This window comes from Rhinatrema bivittatum, chromosome 2, assembly GCF_901001135.1.
Source record: "Rhinatrema bivittatum chromosome 2, aRhiBiv1.1, whole genome shotgun sequence".
Taxonomy (NCBI): domain Eukaryota; kingdom Metazoa; phylum Chordata; class Amphibia; order Gymnophiona; family Rhinatrematidae; genus Rhinatrema; species Rhinatrema bivittatum.
In genome coordinates this window covers 143,116,437-143,134,409 of record NC_042616.1, presented here as the reverse complement: position 1 = coordinate 143,134,409, position 17,973 = coordinate 143,116,437, and the positions used below count along the sequence as shown (strand labels likewise).

Genomic DNA, 17,973 nt, shown 5'->3' with positions numbered 1-17,973 from the left:
AGGAGACCCCAAGGACGGCCTGCCAGTGGCTTCTGATGGGAGCAAGTGGGACATGATTCCACGTTCGCTTGGGTGTCCTTCTTCATGGTTGGCCACCAATAGAACCTCTGGAGAGTGGAGAGAGTTCTAACTTGTCTGGGGTAGCCTGCGAGTAACGAATCATGTGCCCAGCAGAGGATTTTTTTTCGAAGAGGTTGGGGAGCCACTGTCTTCCTAGATGGCACTGTGAGTGTGGCTGAGAGGAGTACTTTAGTTGGATCAATGATGTGCCGTGGAACATCTGGAACATTATCTGTGGTGAATGAACGAGAGAGGGCATTGGCTCGGACTTTCCTATTGGCTGACCTGTATCGTAGTAGGAAATTGAACCAAGTAAAAAAAAGAGACCAGCGGGCCTGCCTGTGGTTAAGGCATTGAGCATGGTGCAGGTACTTGAGGTTCTTGTGGTCAGTATATACCGTTATTTGGTGCTGCGCTCCCTCGAGCCAGGGATGCCACTCTTCAAAGGCCAGTTTAATCACCAGCAATTCTTTGTCCCCGATTCCATAATTACGCTCAGCCGGGGAGAAGCGCTGGGAGAAGAATGAACATGGGTGCAAGGTGTGGTTAGTTGAATGCTGGCTGAGGACTGCGCCAACACCAACGTCTGAAGTGTCTACTTCGACGATGACGGGTCGTCGGGGGTCGGGATGACGCAGACATGGCTCTTGTAGAAACGCCTCTCTGAGTTCCCAGAAGGCGGACATGGCCTTGGGTAACCATTGGGAAGGATTGGCTCCCGTTTGTGTCTTAGCTATGAGCGGGGCAGTTAGTGTCGAATAGTGGTTGATGAATGACCTGTAGTAGTTAGTAAAACCCAGAAATCTTCAGAGTGCCTTAAGGCCCATTGGTTGGGGCCTTAAGCCAGGGGATCGATCTGGAACCCCTGGCTAGAGACCACATAGCCCAGAAAAGGGACGGACTCCTTGTGGAAAGAACATTTCTCCAGCTTGGCATACAACTGGTTATTCCTTAAGCATTGCAGAACGTTGGTGACGTCCTGGTGATGGCTCTGGAGGTCTTGCGAAAACACCAGGATGTTGTCTAAATAGACCACGACACAACTGTAGAGCATGTCTCTGAAGATTTCGTTCATCATATTTTGGAACACCGCTGGAGCGTTGCAGAGGCCAAACGGCATGACCAGATATTCAAAATGGCCATCGCGGGTGTTAAATGTGGTTTTCCATTCGTTGCCCTGGCGTATCCTGACCAAATTGTAAGCTCCTCTGAGGTCCAATTTTGTAAATATCTTGGCCCCCTGGAGCCTGTCAAAAAGTTCAGAGATTAATGGCAGGGGGTAGCGGTCCTTCTGTGTAATCTCATTTAAGCCATGGTAATCTATGCACAGCTGGAGGGAGTTGTCCTTTTTTCCCCAGGTCATTGCCATCAGACTTCTCCGGCAGCCCCACAATATGTGTTTTTATTGCAGCGCCTCCTGTTTTTGATGTCATCAAGATTTTCCATAGCATGCTCATAGGCCTGATTGAAAAACTGAAGAGTAGTAAATCACCTGGACCGGATTGTATACACCCCAGGGTTCTGAAGGAACTAAAAAAATGAAATTTTGGACGTATTAGTAAAAATTTGTAACCTATCATTAAAATCATCCATTGTACCTGAAGACTGGAGGATAGCTAATGTAACCCCAATATTTTAAAAGGGCTCCAGGGGCGATCCGGGAAACTACAGACCAGTTAGCCTGACTTCAGTGCCAGGAAAAATAGTGGAAAGTGTTAAGAACATAAGAACATAAGAAAATGCCATACTGGGTCAGACCAAGGGTCCATCAAGCCCAGCATCCTGTTTCCAACAGTGGCCAATCCAGGCCATAAGAACCTGGCAAGTACCCAAAAACTAAGTCTATTCCATGTAACCATTGCTAATGGCAGTGGCTATTCTCTAAGTGAACCTAATAGCAGGTAATGGACTTCTCCTCCAAGAACTTATCCAATCCTTTTTTAAACACAGCTATACTACCTGCACGAACCACATTCTCTGGCAACAAATTCCAGAGTTTAATTGTGCGTTGAGTAAAAAAGAACTTTCTCCGATTAGTTTTAAATGTGCCCCATGCTAACTTCATGGAGTGTCCCCTAGTCCTTCTACTATCTGAAAGAGTAAATAACCGATTCACATCTACCCGTTCTAGACCTCTCATGATTTTAAACACCTCTATCATATCCCCCCTCAGTCGTCTCTTCTCCAAGCTGAAAAGTCCTAATCTCTTTAGTCTTTCCTCATAGGGGAGTTGTTCCATTCCCCTTATCATTTTGGTAGCCCTTCTCTGTACCTTCTCCATCACAATTATATCTTTTTTGAGATGCGGCGACCAGAATTGTACACAGTATTCAAGGTGCGGTCTCACCATGGAGCGATACAGAGGCATTATGACATTTTCCGTTTTATTCATCATTCCTTTTCTAATAATTCCCAACATTCTGTTTGCTTTTTTGACTGCCGCAGCACACTGAACCGACGATTTCAATGTGTTATCCACTATGACACCTAGATCTCTTTCTTGGGTTGTAGCACCTAATATGGAACCCAACATCGTGTAATTATAGCATGGGTTATTTTTCCCTATATGCATCACCTTGCACTTTTCCACATTAAATTTCATCTGCCATTTGGATGCCCAATTTTCCAGTCTCACAAGGTCTTCCTGCAATTTATCACAATCTGCTTGTGATTTAACTACTCTGCACAATTTTGTGTCATCTGCAAATTTGATTATCTCACTCGTCGTATTTCTTTCCAGATCATTTATAAATATATTGAACAGTAAGGGTCCCAATACAGATCCCTGAGGCACTCCACTGTCCACTCCCTTCCACTGAGAAAATTGCCCATTTAATCCTACTCTCTGTTTCCTGTCTTTTAGCCAGTTTGCAATCCACGAAAGGACATCGCCACCTATCCCATGACTTTTTACTTTTCCTAGAAGCCTCTCATGAGGAACTTTGTCAAACGCCTTCTGAAAATCCAAGTATACTAAGCATCAAAATCACAGAACATATAGAAAGATATGGTTTAATGGAACAAAGTCAGCATGGTTTTACCCAAGGCTGGTCTTGCCTCACAAATCTGCTTCACTTTTTTGGAGGAGTTAATAAACATGTGGATAAAGTTAGATGTAGTGTACTTGGATTTTCAGAAGGCGTTTGATAAAGTTCCTCATGAGAGGCTTCTAGGAAAAGTAAAAAGTCATGATATAGGTGGCGATGTCCTTTCGTGGATTACAAACTGGCTAAAAGACAGGAAACAGAGAGTAGGATTACATGGACAATTTTCTCAGTGGAAGGGAGTGGGCAGTGGAGTGCCTCAGGGATCTGTATTGGGACCCTTACTTTTCAATATATTTATAAATGATCTGGAAAGAAATACGACGAGTGAGGTAATCAAATTTGCAGATGATACAAAATTGTTCAGAGTAGTTAAATCACAAGCAGATTGTGATAAATTACAGGAAGAACTTGTGAGACTGGAAAATTGGGCATCAAAATGGCAGATGAAATTTAATGTGGATAAGTGCAAGGTGATGCATATAGGAAAAAATAACCAATGCTATAGTTACAGAATGTTAGGTTCCATATTAGGTGCTACCATCCAAGAAAGAGATCTAGGTGTCATAGTGGATAACACATTGAAATCAGTGTGCTGCGGCAGTCAAAAAAGCAAACAGAATGTTGGGAATTATTAGGAAGGGAATGGTGAATAAAACGGAAAATGTCATAATGCCTCTGTATCTCCGCATCTCAAAAAAGATATAATTGCGATGGAGAAGGTACAGAGAAGGGCGACCAAAATGATAAGGGGAATGGAACAGCTCCCCTATGAGGAAAGACTAAAGAGGTTAGGACTTTTCAGCTTGGAGAAGATACGGCTGAGACGCACAATAAAACTCTGGAATTTGTTGCCAGAGGATGTGGTTAGTGCAGTTAGTATAGCTGTGTTTAAAAAAGGATTGGATAAGTTCTTGGAGAGGCCCATTACCTGCTATTAATTAAGTTGACTTAGAAAAGAGCCACTGCTATTACTGGCAACAGTAGCATGGAATAGACGTAGTTTTTGGGTACTTATTTTTATTTTTATTTAAGTTTTTTTATATACCGGCATTCAAGACGGTAGTCCCATCATGCTGGTTCACATAAAACAGGAGTGCAAATTAAACTTAAACTTAAACAATAGTGTGGAAGAGCAGTTACATGCGGAAGAGCAGTTACTTGCCAGCTTATGGCCTGGGTTGGCCACTGTTGGAAACAGGATGTTGGGTTTGATGGACCCTTGGTCTGTCCCAGTATGGCATGTTCTTATGTTCTTACTCCAAGCACTTCAAGGCATTGTCTAGCAGTTGTGAGGGATAACTCTGTATCTTTGTCTCACTCCACCATATCATTCAATTACACATTGGTCTCCCTGAGATTAGAGAACAGTTGACCAACCCAGTCCACCATCGTTTGAAGGCTAGCTTTGAGGCTGGAGTATATCTTGTCCACTAGCTGCTGCAACACTGCCTTCCTGGTTTGCACCACTTCACACGGAGTGTGACCACATTTGGGGGTCTCTTCTTCTGATGCTTTATTTTCTGAGGCTGCCACTTTATCAACAGGATTTTTCTGGCTAAATCTTGTCAACCTCAGTGCCTGGTTGCTCCAAAGCATCAGAATTGATTTGTTGGTTCCTTTATCAGCCATCTCCAATCCAAAATAAGTTTGTGAGGAGGTTAAAAATGTAAACATTCAATAGGTGGGAGTGGAAGCAAGCTGAGATATCATGTGACAATGTTTAAGAACTATTGTGCTGGCATTATATATATTAACTATAATATGTTAACCATATACATAAATATTCAAAAATACTTATATGTAGTAAATAAGAATTTATTTCTATATTGTATGCCAAAAGGAAACACATACATAGGAAACATATGCAACTGAAAGGAAAACAAGTTCATTTTAACAAGAAGGACATTAGGGTAAGAACATAAGAACATAAGAAATTGCCATGCTAGGTCAGACCAAGGGTCCATCAAGCCCAGCATCCTGTTTCCAACAGTGGCCAATCCAGGCCATAAGAATCTGGCAAGTACCCAAAAACTAAGTCTATGCCATGTTACCATTGCTAATGGCAGTAGCTATTTTCTAATTCAACTTAATTAATATCAGGTAATGGACTTCTCCTCCAAGAATTTATCCAATCCTTTTTTAAACTCAGCTACACTAACTGCACTAACCACATCCTCTGGCAACAAATTCCAGAGTTTAATTGTGCATTGAGTGAAAAAGAATTTTCTCTGATTAGTTTTAAATGTGCCACATGCTAACTTCATTGAGTGTCCCCTAGTCTTTCTATTATCAGAAAGAGTAAATAACTGATTCACATCTACCCTTTCTCGACCTCTCATGATTCTAAAGACCTCTACCATATACCCCCTCAGCCGTCCCTTCTCCAAGCCGAAAAGCCCCAACCACTTTAGCCTCTCCCCACAGGGGAGCTGCTCCATTTCCCCTACTACCCCGGTCGCCCCTCTCTGCACCCTCTCCACCGAATGGCATCAGAACAAACCGAGTCAAACTATTTATTTGCTTAAGGAGCGTGACATGCTTTTTCTTTTATGAATTTGTGATCTGTGCAGGTTATACATTTTGTAAAATAATTAATAATTTTACATTGTATATCTTAGTACTAACATTTCTAATGACCTGTAATATACCGCTACATACACTGGTGATTAAATAAAGATTGTTAAATTACTAACCCTTCAACCAAAGAATCTCTGCGGCTTTACTCTTAAAAATAAAACATAAATAACAATATCTCAAATGCCATATAATATAGCATTGCAAAATTGATGTGTAATGCTAAGATTTTCCAACAGTATTGTAAAAAATTGGTTTGCTTAAATAAATTCTACTAAAATAGGAAGTACTTGTTATTTTCTCACTAAACTCTGCTTTAATAATTTGCTGTAAATGCTTTCGAGAAAAAGTACTTCGAAAAATTAATTTTATAGCAAAAATAAACTATCTAATGAACAGAATGTGGGCTCGTGAAGCAGATAGCTCTGGAGAGATTGTTAATGAAAACGTTAACCATATTTTGATAAATTATAGTGCACAAGATAACTCCTTTACTGCTGTTCCAGAATTAACAGTATATGAGAGTACCAACACAATCTTACTTTGTGACACAGTTTATATATTACAGCTATCTGGTAATACTTCAATCATTATTTCAAATGCAGATTCATGTTTGGTTTATCATAGCATGTGTGTGGTTCTCACAAGATGTCATGAATTTACAAAAATAAGTATGATTAATAAGAAAGGTTAAATGACTGCTGAACCAAGTATAACTTGAAAACAATTAAGGTGATTCAAACATAAATTTTGATAGTAACTCCTAAGCTTTTCCTACTGCATGTTATTTAGAGCACAAGGTTGCTGAAGTTTTCAGAAGATAAAAGATAATAACCTAAGGTTAATAGAAGTCCCTCTTTAGAAAAATTAAACTACAAATTAGTCTTCAGTGCTCAACTGGGGCAGTTCAAGGCAATCTGCTGCCTAAGGTGAGAGATGAGAAGTGCTTTAGGCATGGCACAGGACAAATCACTGAGAAGGCCCTTTGGATTTTGGCCCGTTCTGTAATTTGACAAGCTGTGGAAGGGGGTGGTGGCAGGGGTTAGGATTTCCAGTGGTATGGCAGATTGTGTGTTAGTGATAATATATCTAGAAAGCTGGTAACCTTGCCCTACGCTGGGAAATCTACCACCTGCCTCCAATCCTTTCCCAGAATTTGTCCCCTGGGGAAATGGGAGGTAAGTGAATGGTGGGGGACTGTGTTTGGCACACTCTCTCAGAGCTGGTGCAAAGATGTTAAAGATCCTAAGTGAACCTTACTGCCTTGCGCGGCCCCACTCCCACCACACACAATTAAAACTTATACATTTATAATAGATTTTGCATGATAAAGGAAATTCAGAAGTAGTCTTCTTAGTTAAAAATATCATTTACAATATGTATATTATATTTACAGCATTGCTGTGGTTCCAAGATAACGCTGCAAAAAAGACACTTGGAACCCATTTAGTATTAAGCCTTTTACCAATGGGAGTGAAGGAGTAGCCTAGTGGTTAGCACAGCAGGCTACAAACCAACAAAACCCAAATTCAAATCCCACTGCCACTCAATGCCAAAGGTGGTCAACCACAGTAAAATAACACCACCTTTTTGAAAAGCATTAAATGTGAGGAAGGAGGCCCTGTAACCTTAACAAGACTCCTGCCTCATATTTATAAGAGCCACATAAAAAAATAACCTCACAGCCACATGGGGAGGTTGAAGAGGGTCAGCACCATGTGGCCTGGGTCCAATCCCCAGTCATATGGCTGGTACGAGGTCAGAGTGGTGCCAGCCAGCTGCAAGAGTGCACCCTAGCTCTTTTTAAATATTGGGGTTACAGTGGCCACCCTTCAGTCTTCAGATACAATGGATGATTTAAATAAGTTACAAATTACTAGTAATAGGTCTGACATTTCATTTTTTAGTTCTTTCAGATCCCTGGGATGTATACCATCCGGTCTTGGTGATTTGCTGCTCTTCAGTCTGTCAATCTAGTCTATTACATCTTCCAGGTTCACTGTGATTTGGTTACGGTCATCTGAATCATCACCCTTGAAAACTGTCTCTGAAATGGGTATCTCCCCAACACCCTCATTAGTAAACACTGAAACAAAGAATTTATAGGGACGATAACTTTCAAAGCAGCAAGCGGGTGCACATCGACGTGTGAGTGTTGGCACACGTCCAGGAATGCAGCAATTTTTATAACTTGCGTGCACATACATGCGCATGTTATAAAATACAAAATAGCCTAAGTGTTGCGGTTCTGGCCACGAGCGCCACAACCAGACCCTTTTCCTCCGTGCTCCTGGACCTATTCCCGCTTCTGGAGGCCTGGTTTGCGCCCTGTTTGGTGGTGTCCCCGCAGGGGCCGCACCGCCGGGAAGCTTCCCATGGACGCTCTGCTTCTAGGCGCGCGCCACTTGGGCGCTTTTCTAGGCCGTTTCCCGCCAGTGGTGACTCCGCCCAGTTCCTGACATCAGACGCCGCGGCCTTGATAAGCCGGCTGCGGACACTCAGTCTTTGCCTTGCAACGGGTTTACCTCCTGGTTCCCTGTTGCGTCATGCCCCGGAGTGAGCTGCCTTGATACTCGCTCCGTTCCTGCTTGCCTGCTACAGTACCTGCTTGGTTCCTGCTTGCCTGCTACAGTTCCTGCCTGGTTCCAGTACCCGAGTCCTGTTACAGTACCGTCTATTGTTCTAGTCTGGTTCCAGTTCTCAGTCCTGATCAACAACCTGCCTAAGTCCCAGCGGCCGGGCCCCTACGGGCTCCTCCCAGGGGGCTTCAGCTTCCAAGGGTGAAGCCGCCTAAGTCCCAGCGGTTGGGCTCCTATGGGCTCCTCCTGGGGGAGCACCAGCTTCCAGGGTGAAGAGCACCTCTACATCCTGCCTGAACATCTGCCTCCTGGCCTGCCACATACTAGAGACATTGACCACCTTTCCCAGTCTCCTGCAGGTCAGCCCAAGGGTCCACTAAATTGAGACTCCATAACACTAAGCACGTTGCACATGTACACTCAATTTTAAGTTTGTGCATGCCCAGCTATTCATATTGAATTTTAGCTTTGTTAAGTTGGGGAATTTTATAATGAGTGCATCTATGGCATGACCAGTTTCACCAGTCCATCCATCAGTTCCCCAGCTTAGAGCTAGCCCTCCAAATCTCCCTGGTTTAATAGCCTATACACCCCCCAGATTCCCCAGATCCTTTAAACCCTTCAGGGATGGCTAGTTGTTTGTTTTTTTTAACTTACACTTTCTCCATAGCAGGAGTAATGTTATGTGGCACTATACCTGGGCAAACGGCAAGGCACGTATTTGTGCGCATATCTCTTGACCCCGCTCCGGAATGCCCAACCCGCACACCCCGCCCCTTTGTGATTCTGAGTGAGATGTTTGTGCAGCACGAGATACATGTGCATGATTGCAGCTTTTAAAATATGACAGGTGCATGTAAGGCATACATGCACGCGCAATCTCCCGATTTTGGTGCTTGCCAGGCCTTTAAAATTCAACTTTTAGTCTTCCTGCAATGGCCTTATCTTCCCTAAGTGTCCCTTTAACTCCTCGATCATCTAATGGTCCAACCGATTCCCCTCTGTGGCTTCCTGCTTAGCATATATATTAAAAACTTATTATGAGTTTTTGCCTCTACAGCCAACTTCTTTTCAAAATCTCTCTTATTTTACATTTAACTTGACAATGATTATGCTTTAACCTATTTTCTTCAGAGGGATCCTTCTTCCAATTTTTGAAGGAAGTTCTTGTGGTTAAAATAGTCTCTTTCACTTTGGCCTTTAACTATGCCAGCAATCGTTTGGCTTTCCTTCCACCTTTCTTAATGCGTGGAGTACATCTGGACTGTGCTTCTAAGATGGCATTTTTAAACAATGTCCACACCTGTTATACATTCTTAACTTTTGTAGCTGCACCTTTCAGTTTTTTGTAACTATTTTACTCATTTGATCAGTTTCCCTTTTGAAAGTTTAGTGCTAGAGCTGTAGATTTACTTATTGTCCCCCTTCCAGTCAGTAATTCAAATTTGATCATGTTATGATCACTATTGCCAAGTTGCCCCACCACCGTTACCTCTCACACCAAATTCTGGCACAAATTCTGTTGACACTGGGAGGTAACTAAAGCAACCACCATAATTAGCACTAATTGACAGTATCAGTAGGTAGGACAAGGTCTGATTTGGGATTAACACTTATATTACTTTCTTATTCTTAGCAGTTGTCCTCCATATCAGGGCTATGATACATTGCCAGGGTACTTTGAGAATCCTAATGTGCATAATGTACCTGCTCTGTAAATGTTTAGAGGATTTTGATTTCCAGTGTTGTCAATTGTACACCCTTCACATTGATGTTAACTATAATTTTATTTTTAAATATCTTATTTGAAAACAAGTTTAAAAAAAAAAATCATAGTTATGACTAAAATATGGAAGAATTCCACCAGACATTCTAGTGGAGTAATATTTCCTTTATGAAAACCTCTCCCAAGATCAGTATCATCTACATGTATGATAAAACAGGGTTTGATTAAATATTCTAATATTAATCTGTTAACAGTGTTGTGGGCATGGACCCATGAACCGAGGTGGAGTTGGCGCAACCTGCAAGTACAGCCCTGCAGGTTCCCACCATTGACAAGCAGAGTTGGAAGAAGCAGAAGCCCAACTACTCCAGCCCACGTTCCCCTAGTGTTTTGGCTTTGGATGCTGGGGCTGGCAGGACTTAGGTGAGGGCCTCTGCTGGTCCAAAGATACGAGGAGGAGGCTGGGTCCTACGGGTGAATTTGGAAGCAGGCTCGGGTCAGAGGCAGGCAGTGTACAAAAATATCCATGAGAAGGTAGAGGTCAGAGGCCAGTGGCATTCGAGGATGTCCAGGAGGCAGGCAGTGATTGGTGACAGGCAAAGTTCAGGGGATATCTAGGAAGCTAGCCAAGGTCAATACCAGGTATCAATCCAAGGGAAGGTAGGCATGATAGGTAGGGGAAGGAGATGAGAAGCAGAACAAGCAAGCAGATGAGGAGATGAAGGACACAGAAGAACTGACCACGAGAACTGAAGACAAAGACCACTGGAACTGAAGACAGAGATGAAGAATGCAGGAACTTGAAAATGCAGGCAGGGAACGCAAGCAACTTACACTACACAGACTGTAGAGAAACCTGATATCGAAGCAGGGACTGCATGGAGAAAGGGCCTTTTATAGGCCAAGATTGGAGACATCATCTGAGGGCTCCGCAGGCCCTTTAAATTTGGTTGTGTTGAGCGTGCGTGTGCCTAGGGACAGCCATGTGAGTAACCGGCGGCATTCTGCAGCATGTTGCATTGGGCTTGCCTGAACACAGCGGCCTGCCGCACACCTTCCATGGAGATCTTTGGTGATGTCAGGGACAGGCGATGGTAGCTCAGGACTGGAGGTAAGTGCAGCGATTTGTGGGGGAGGCCCGCAGACTGCCAAACGCAACACACAGGAATATATTTAGCAACAAGTTTTATCTGCTGCAACTGTTTAATATTAAAAAATTAAGCATATACATATCTATTCTAAAAAATTAAAAATGAGCAAACCAAGTAAAATAATACAGACACAGTATAATTGTATAAGTGATGGTACAGAATGGGCTGGATTTTAAGAATTGTGCGCGGGCAAAGATTTGTTTGCGCAACCCGGTGCGCACAAATCTACGCCCGATTTTATAACATGCGCACGCAGCTGCGCGCATGTTATAAAATCCAGGGTCGGCGCGCGCAAGGGTGTGCACAATTCTGCAACGTGCGCACGCCGAGCCGTGCAGCCTTGGAGGAAACTTTCCTTCCGCCCCCCCACCTTCCCCTCCCCTCCCTTCCCCTACCTAACCCACCCCCCAGCCCTACCTAAACCCCCCCCCCATACCTTTAACTTCTAAGTTGCGCCTGCCTCTGGGCAGGCGTAGGTTGCACGCGCTGGCCAATGGCCGGCCTGCGATCCCGGACACAGCAGCAAATGGATGCTGCGCCTGGAGGCTCCAGCCCTGCCCCATCCCCCGGACTGCCACGCCCCCTTTTCCAAGCCCCGGGACATAAGCGCATCCCAGGGCTTGCGTGTGTTGCCGAGCCTATGCAAAATAAGCTCAGCGCGCGCAGGAGCGGGTTTTTGGGGTTACGCCCGTAACCCTTTGAAAATCCGCCCCAATATGTGTTCCATACCTCTTTCTCAGCCGACTGTAATCGGTTTTCCACTTCTTTCTGTGTCTGCAGCTGTTAAAATGAATATCCATAAAGTTAATTAACAGTGCAAACAGATAAACATTTACATAGGTTCTAATGGAGACTGAGGGAAGGCAAGGGGCACAATGACATTTTCCTATGAGATAATAACATCATTAATAAACAGCAAACAAAATAATACATTGTAATTTACTTATATGTATGCAAAATCCTGCAAATGTCTTTTTCTTATATTTAGAAATTGATCAAAATTACATGTATACAAGTGATTTTGATAATAAAGATAACCTATATCGTTCTCTACTGAAAGAAAAGAATATATAATTTATTATTTAATATAAAAGACACTGGGACTGATTAGACTAAAATTGCATCCATATATATCCATGCAATATATATATATAAATATATATATATATATATTTATATTTATTTTTTTTAATTTAGATTTTTATATTCCGCTTTTTGGCACTTGAAAGTGTACAACAAAGTGGATTACATTCAGGTACTCTAGGTATTTTCCTATCCCAACAGGGCTTACTATCTAATTTTGTACCTAAGGCAACAGAGAGTAAAGTCACAAGGAGAGACTCTTGTAATACATATTTGAAATTGTGATCCAGTACTCAGATTGCTGAAGCTAAATAACTACCTCAGTTTTTAAAGTTTTATGATTTGTCTCCTGAGGAGTAGCCTAAACTGGAAAAAAGGAAGGGGTGGTACATATGGCTTGTTTACCTTGATACTAGCATAATAAATGATTATGTAAGAGTTGGCAGAGTATTTGTCCAGGTTAATCCTCTTCATTTAACTAAAAAAATGTACTGGATGAAACCTGATAATTTCTTAAAAATCACACACTAGGATTTTATTCTCTCAAATTCAGAACTTACAGCTTTAGGGTTGTATTTTCAGCAGGATCTAGCTAGCTAAGTCCTTAGCTAGTTGGTTATATCCCAGTGGGAATGGGGGACACAGGAAGGGAAATAACAGCTGGCTTTAGAGCAACAGTGCCTTGTACAAATAGCAGGAGCAGAGCCCTCGCCAGCCAGAGGAGGGTTGCTAAGGGTAGTGGTTCTACTTTCTATGGCTGGGATACGCACACCCCTAAAGTCTGCTGTGGGTAGCTGAATGGGAAAGATGCTTAAACATAGGTTCCCCAATGTCACAGAAAATGTACCTAACCTGACCTGCTAAGTTAGCCACTCTTTGAAAATCATCCCCTAATGGCAAAATTTATCATCCCCTATGCGCGGGGAAAACTGGGGTTACGTGTGTGGCCGGGCCTTGCGCTCACCGCGAGCATCTTCAAAGGGGCCCGGCCACGCATATAACTCCCATTACGTGCAGAAGTGCTGGGTGGAAGAAAAGGGGCAATCTGGGGGGCGGGGAGGGGTGGATTTGGAGGCGGCCAGTACAGCTCAGGAGCTGGCGTTAAGTTCTGAAATATAAGAAAATATGAACATAAGAAATTGTCATGCAGGGTCAGACCAAGGGTCCATCAAGCCCAGCATCCTGTTTCCAACAGAGGCCAAACCAGGCCACAATAACGTGGCAATTACCTAAACTCTAAGAAGATCCCATGCTACTGATGCAATTAATAGCAGTGGCTATTAGGGATGTGAATCATTTTTTGACGATTTAAAAAAATCGTCAGATATTTTTTAAATCGTCAAAAATCATTAAGAGTCGCGATACAATAGAAATTCCCCCGATTTATCGTGAAAAATTGTAAATCGGGGGAGCGGGGGAAAACCGGCACACCAAAACAACCCCTAAACCCACCCCGACCCTATAAAAAGAATCCCTTACCTTCCCCCACCCTCCCGAACCCCCCCAAAACATTTTACAAGTACCTGGTGGTCCAGTGGGGGCGCGGGGACCGATCTCCCGCTCTCGGTCCATCGGCGCCATTTTGGCTGCCACTCAAAAATGGCGCCGATGGCCTGATAAAAAAACCCCCCACCTGACCCTTTAAAAACGACCCCTTAGCTTCCCCCACCCTCCCGATCCCCCCAAAAGATTTTAAAATTACCTGGTGGTCTAGTGGTGGTCCCGGGAGCGATCTCCTGTTCTCAGGCTGTCGGCTGCCACTCATAAAGATGGCACCGATGGCCCTTTGCCCTTACCATATGACAGGGTATCCGTGCCATTGGCCGGCCCCTGTCACATGGTAGGAGCACTGGCTGGCCGGCGCCATCTTTAAAGATGGCCGCCGCCATCATAAAGATGGCCACCGCCGTATTTAAAGAGTAGGATTAAATGGACAATTTTCTCAGTGGAAGGGAGTGGACAGTGGAGTGCCTCAGGGATCTGTATTGGGACCCTTATTTTTCAATATATTTATAAATGATCTGGAAAGAAATACAACGAGTGAGATAATCAAATTTGCAGATGACACAAAATTGTTCAGAGTAGTTAAATCACAAGCAGATTGTGATAAATTGCAGGAAGACCTTGTGAGACTGGAAAATTGGGCATCCAAATGGCAGATGAAATTTAATGTGGACAAGTGCAAGGTGATGTATATAGGGAAAAATAACCCATGCTATAATTACACAATGTTGGGTTCCATATTAGGTGCTACAACCCAAGAAAGAGATCTAGGCGTCATAGTGGATAACACATTGAAATCGTCGGTTCAGTGTGCTGCGGCAGTCAAAAAAGCAAACAGAATGTTGGGAATTATTAGAAAGGGAATGGTGAATAAAATGGAAAATGTCATAATGCCTCTGTATCGCTCCATGGTGAGACTGCACCTTGAATACTGTGTACAATTCTGGTCGTCGCATCTCAAAAAAGATATAATTGCGATGGAGAAGATACAGAGAAGGGCTACCAAAATGATAAAGGGAATGGAACAGCTCCCTTTTGAGGAAAGACTAAAGAGGTTAGGATAGTTCAGCTTAGAGAACAGATGGCTGAGGGGGGATATGATAGAGGTGTTTAAAATCATGAGAGGTCTAGAACGGGTAGATGTGAATCGGTTATTTACTCTTTCGAATAGTAGAAAGACTAGGGGGCACTCCATGAAGTTAGCATGGGGCACATTTAAAACTAATTGAAGAAAGTTCATTTTTACTCAACACACAATTAAACTCTGGAATTTGTTGCCAGAGGATGTGGTTAGTGCAGTTAGTATAGCTGTGTTTAAAAAAGGATTGGATAAGTTCCAGCTGTTGGGATAGCCCCAGGATGGCCTGCAAAATTGTCAAGTCTGGTGGATTCATGGTCTCAGCAACCTGTTGTGTTCATTGACCCTTAGATCGAGACAGGGTTGGCACAACCTACATGGAGGAGCTCTACAAGACCCCATCATAGGCAGGCAGATCCAGATGAAGCAGAGACCCAGCTGGAGTTTTGCTTTTACAAGCCCATGTTCTCTTTGGATTGGGCCTTTGGGTGCTGTGGCCAGCAGGACTTAGGTGAGGGCCTCTACTGATGGTGGAGAGATTCATCAAGGTAGCTGGGTCAGAGCAGGTGTAGGTGAAGCGTATCTGGTGGCAGACAGAGGTCACTGGCAGGTGGCAATCAAGAGTGTCCAGGAGTCAGGCAGTGGTCAGTGGCAGGCAGCGATCAAGAGTATCCAGAAGACAGACCAAGGTCAGCATCTGAAGGGAAAGGCGGGATGCATAGGCAGGGTAGAAAGGCTAGAAGAAGAAAAGGTGGGCAGCAAGGAAGATGTGGAAGAACTGAAGACAGTGATGCTGGAACTGAAGAATTGAAGACAAGGAACGCTAGAACTGAGACAGGATGCTAGAGAAACACGCACTGCTACTAGAGCAGGGAAACCTGTTGCTGAGGCAAGGACATGAAGTTCTATAGGGACTTTTATAGGCCTGACTGCTTTTCCTTCCACAGGTTCTTTAAATCTGGCAGGGGGAGGTGCGGCGGCAGAGTCAGAGGCATTGAGCCCTGATGCATGACGGTGGCATGTTGCCATGAAGAGGAGCGAGCCCTGGCACAGAGGAGAGCTGCATCCTGCTGTGAGGGCATCTTGCCATTACCAGGGCCTGGCCCGAGAGGTGAGGGTAGTAGTTCATGGGCGGTAGCCGGTGGACTGCCGAATGTAACACTAATTGGGCGGACTCAGCCAAAACTCCCTCCAAAACTGCCAAAGCAAAGACTTTATCTCTGGTCCTGAAGTCTAAGAGATAATGCTTAAAGCATTGCTTATTAAAGGTATGCAACAATGGTTAAGTTGCTGATTTACAGATCTCCAAAGAAAATACCAAAATCAGTTCTGTCCAAGAAGTAGCCTAAGCTCTCATGGAATGAGCTTGTGCCCACTTAGGCAGAGGAGTACCAGAATTTACATAGGCTCCCTTAATGACTTCTTTAATTCAACGTGCTGCTGTTACTCTAGAAGCCATCTCACCTTTCCACACTCCACCATACAGAACAAAAAGATGATCTGATTTTCAGAAAACACTAGTGACCGTAAGATTCCTCAACAGCATTCTTCTAATATCCATAGTATGAAGAAAGACTTCCACAGACTTATTCAAGTGGAAGTCTGAAACCATCTTCAACAAGAAGGAAAGAACTATTCAAATCTGGACCTTATCTCTCAAAATTAACAGGAACAGTTCCCTTCATGAAAGAGCCTGCAATTTTGAAGCTCTTTTAGGTGAATTTAAAAAGTGTTGCTCGCACTATAAGGGCTATATACATGAGTATCTGAACTACACGCAAGCAACTCATTTTTAAAAGCCTCAAATTATGTGTGTAAATATGTGAGTGTGAGTAAAAATAAAGGGAGGGGAAGAGCTAGGGCATGTCAGGGGTGTTCTGGGATGGGTCCAACAGTTAAGCAAGTAAATCCATTTTTTAAATCTGGCGCCTATAGTGTGCGGTGGCTTATTAGCCGCGTATATTTACTGCTGCTCTTGATGATGTGTAAGTCTGCAGAAATTGTTTTTTAGGTGTAACATAACAGTGTGAGAGGTCCGAGTCAACTGAAGGGAGTGCAGGCTAAAGAACCAGAGGGATCTGGATGACCTTAAGAAAGACTGGGCAAATTGGTGGGCTTATTGGTAAAACTATGAATGTCCTTCACACAAGCATGTTTTACAATCCGCTCACCTGTGGGAGATAAAGCCGACAAAGTCCTAAGGAAGGTATGTGAAGAATGTTTGCTCAAGTAACAGCTTAAAATTAGGAGCACACATATGTGCGGCATAGGTGTATTTTAAATTAAATGCATGCATGATTTAAAATTCCAGCATAAGTCCATTTGCATGCCCATACGCTCATGTATGGGTGCTTGTGTGCTTGTTTTAAAGTTACCATCTTCTTGTGGAACAAACAGGTACCAAAATACCGTATTTAATGCAAGCAGTTTTACAGAAATCGACTTGAGAGGTACAAATTGCAATCCTGCCAAGAGGGATAAAATCCAATTTATGTCCCATGACAGGATTGGAACCATGCAATGGAGGTCAAATATGTTTCACGTCTCTCAAAAAATGAGAATCATCTGGACGTGATGACAAAGGTCTACCATGCACATGTCCCCATAGCATGAGAGATCTGAAGCCTGTACCTTTAAGGTATTTAAGGCTAGACCCTTAGCCAGGCCCTCCTGTAAGAATTCCAGAATTATTGGAAATGAAGCTTTCTGAGGTATACACCAACGCTCAGGGCACCAATCTTCAAAAATTCTTCAAAGTTGCACATATGGTAAAACATCCTGACTTTCAAGGAGTAGCAACCACTGCCAGGGAATATCCCTTCTTCACTAAACTTGCCCTCTCAATAGTCAAGCCATAAGACAAAACTGATCCTTATATTCATGGAATATTGGTCCCTGCAAAATTAACTCCTTGTGCACTAGAAACTGCAGAGGACTGCCGCATAACAGACGCATGAAATCTGTATATCAAGGACGATGAGACCAATCCAGAGCCATTAGCACTATTGGACCAGGAGGTCTTGAGATCCTCTGAAGAACACGGCCAATCATGGGCCAAGGAGGAAACACATACAGGACTTCTGAACCATGGCATCAATTCCAGAAGAATGAGAATCACTTTTTTGACTGTAAAATCTGCAGACCTTTGCATTCTGGCTGGATGCCATAAGAT

At 43.4% G+C, this 17,973-nt stretch overlaps 1 protein-coding gene across 1 annotated transcript in view; it reads right to left on the bottom strand.

The window, feature by feature from the left end:
* The window catches only part of LOC115083234 (uncharacterized protein C10orf67, mitochondrial-like), a 325,694-nt gene that overhangs the window by 82,724 nt on the left and 224,997 nt on the right, over positions 1-17,973 (bottom strand). Inside the window, exon 6 of the mRNA XM_029587042.1 lies at positions 11,867-11,917. Within this exon, the coding sequence (XP_029442902.1) occupies positions 11,867-11,917 (51 nt within the window). The remainder of the gene's footprint in view (positions 1-11,866; positions 11,918-17,973) is intronic.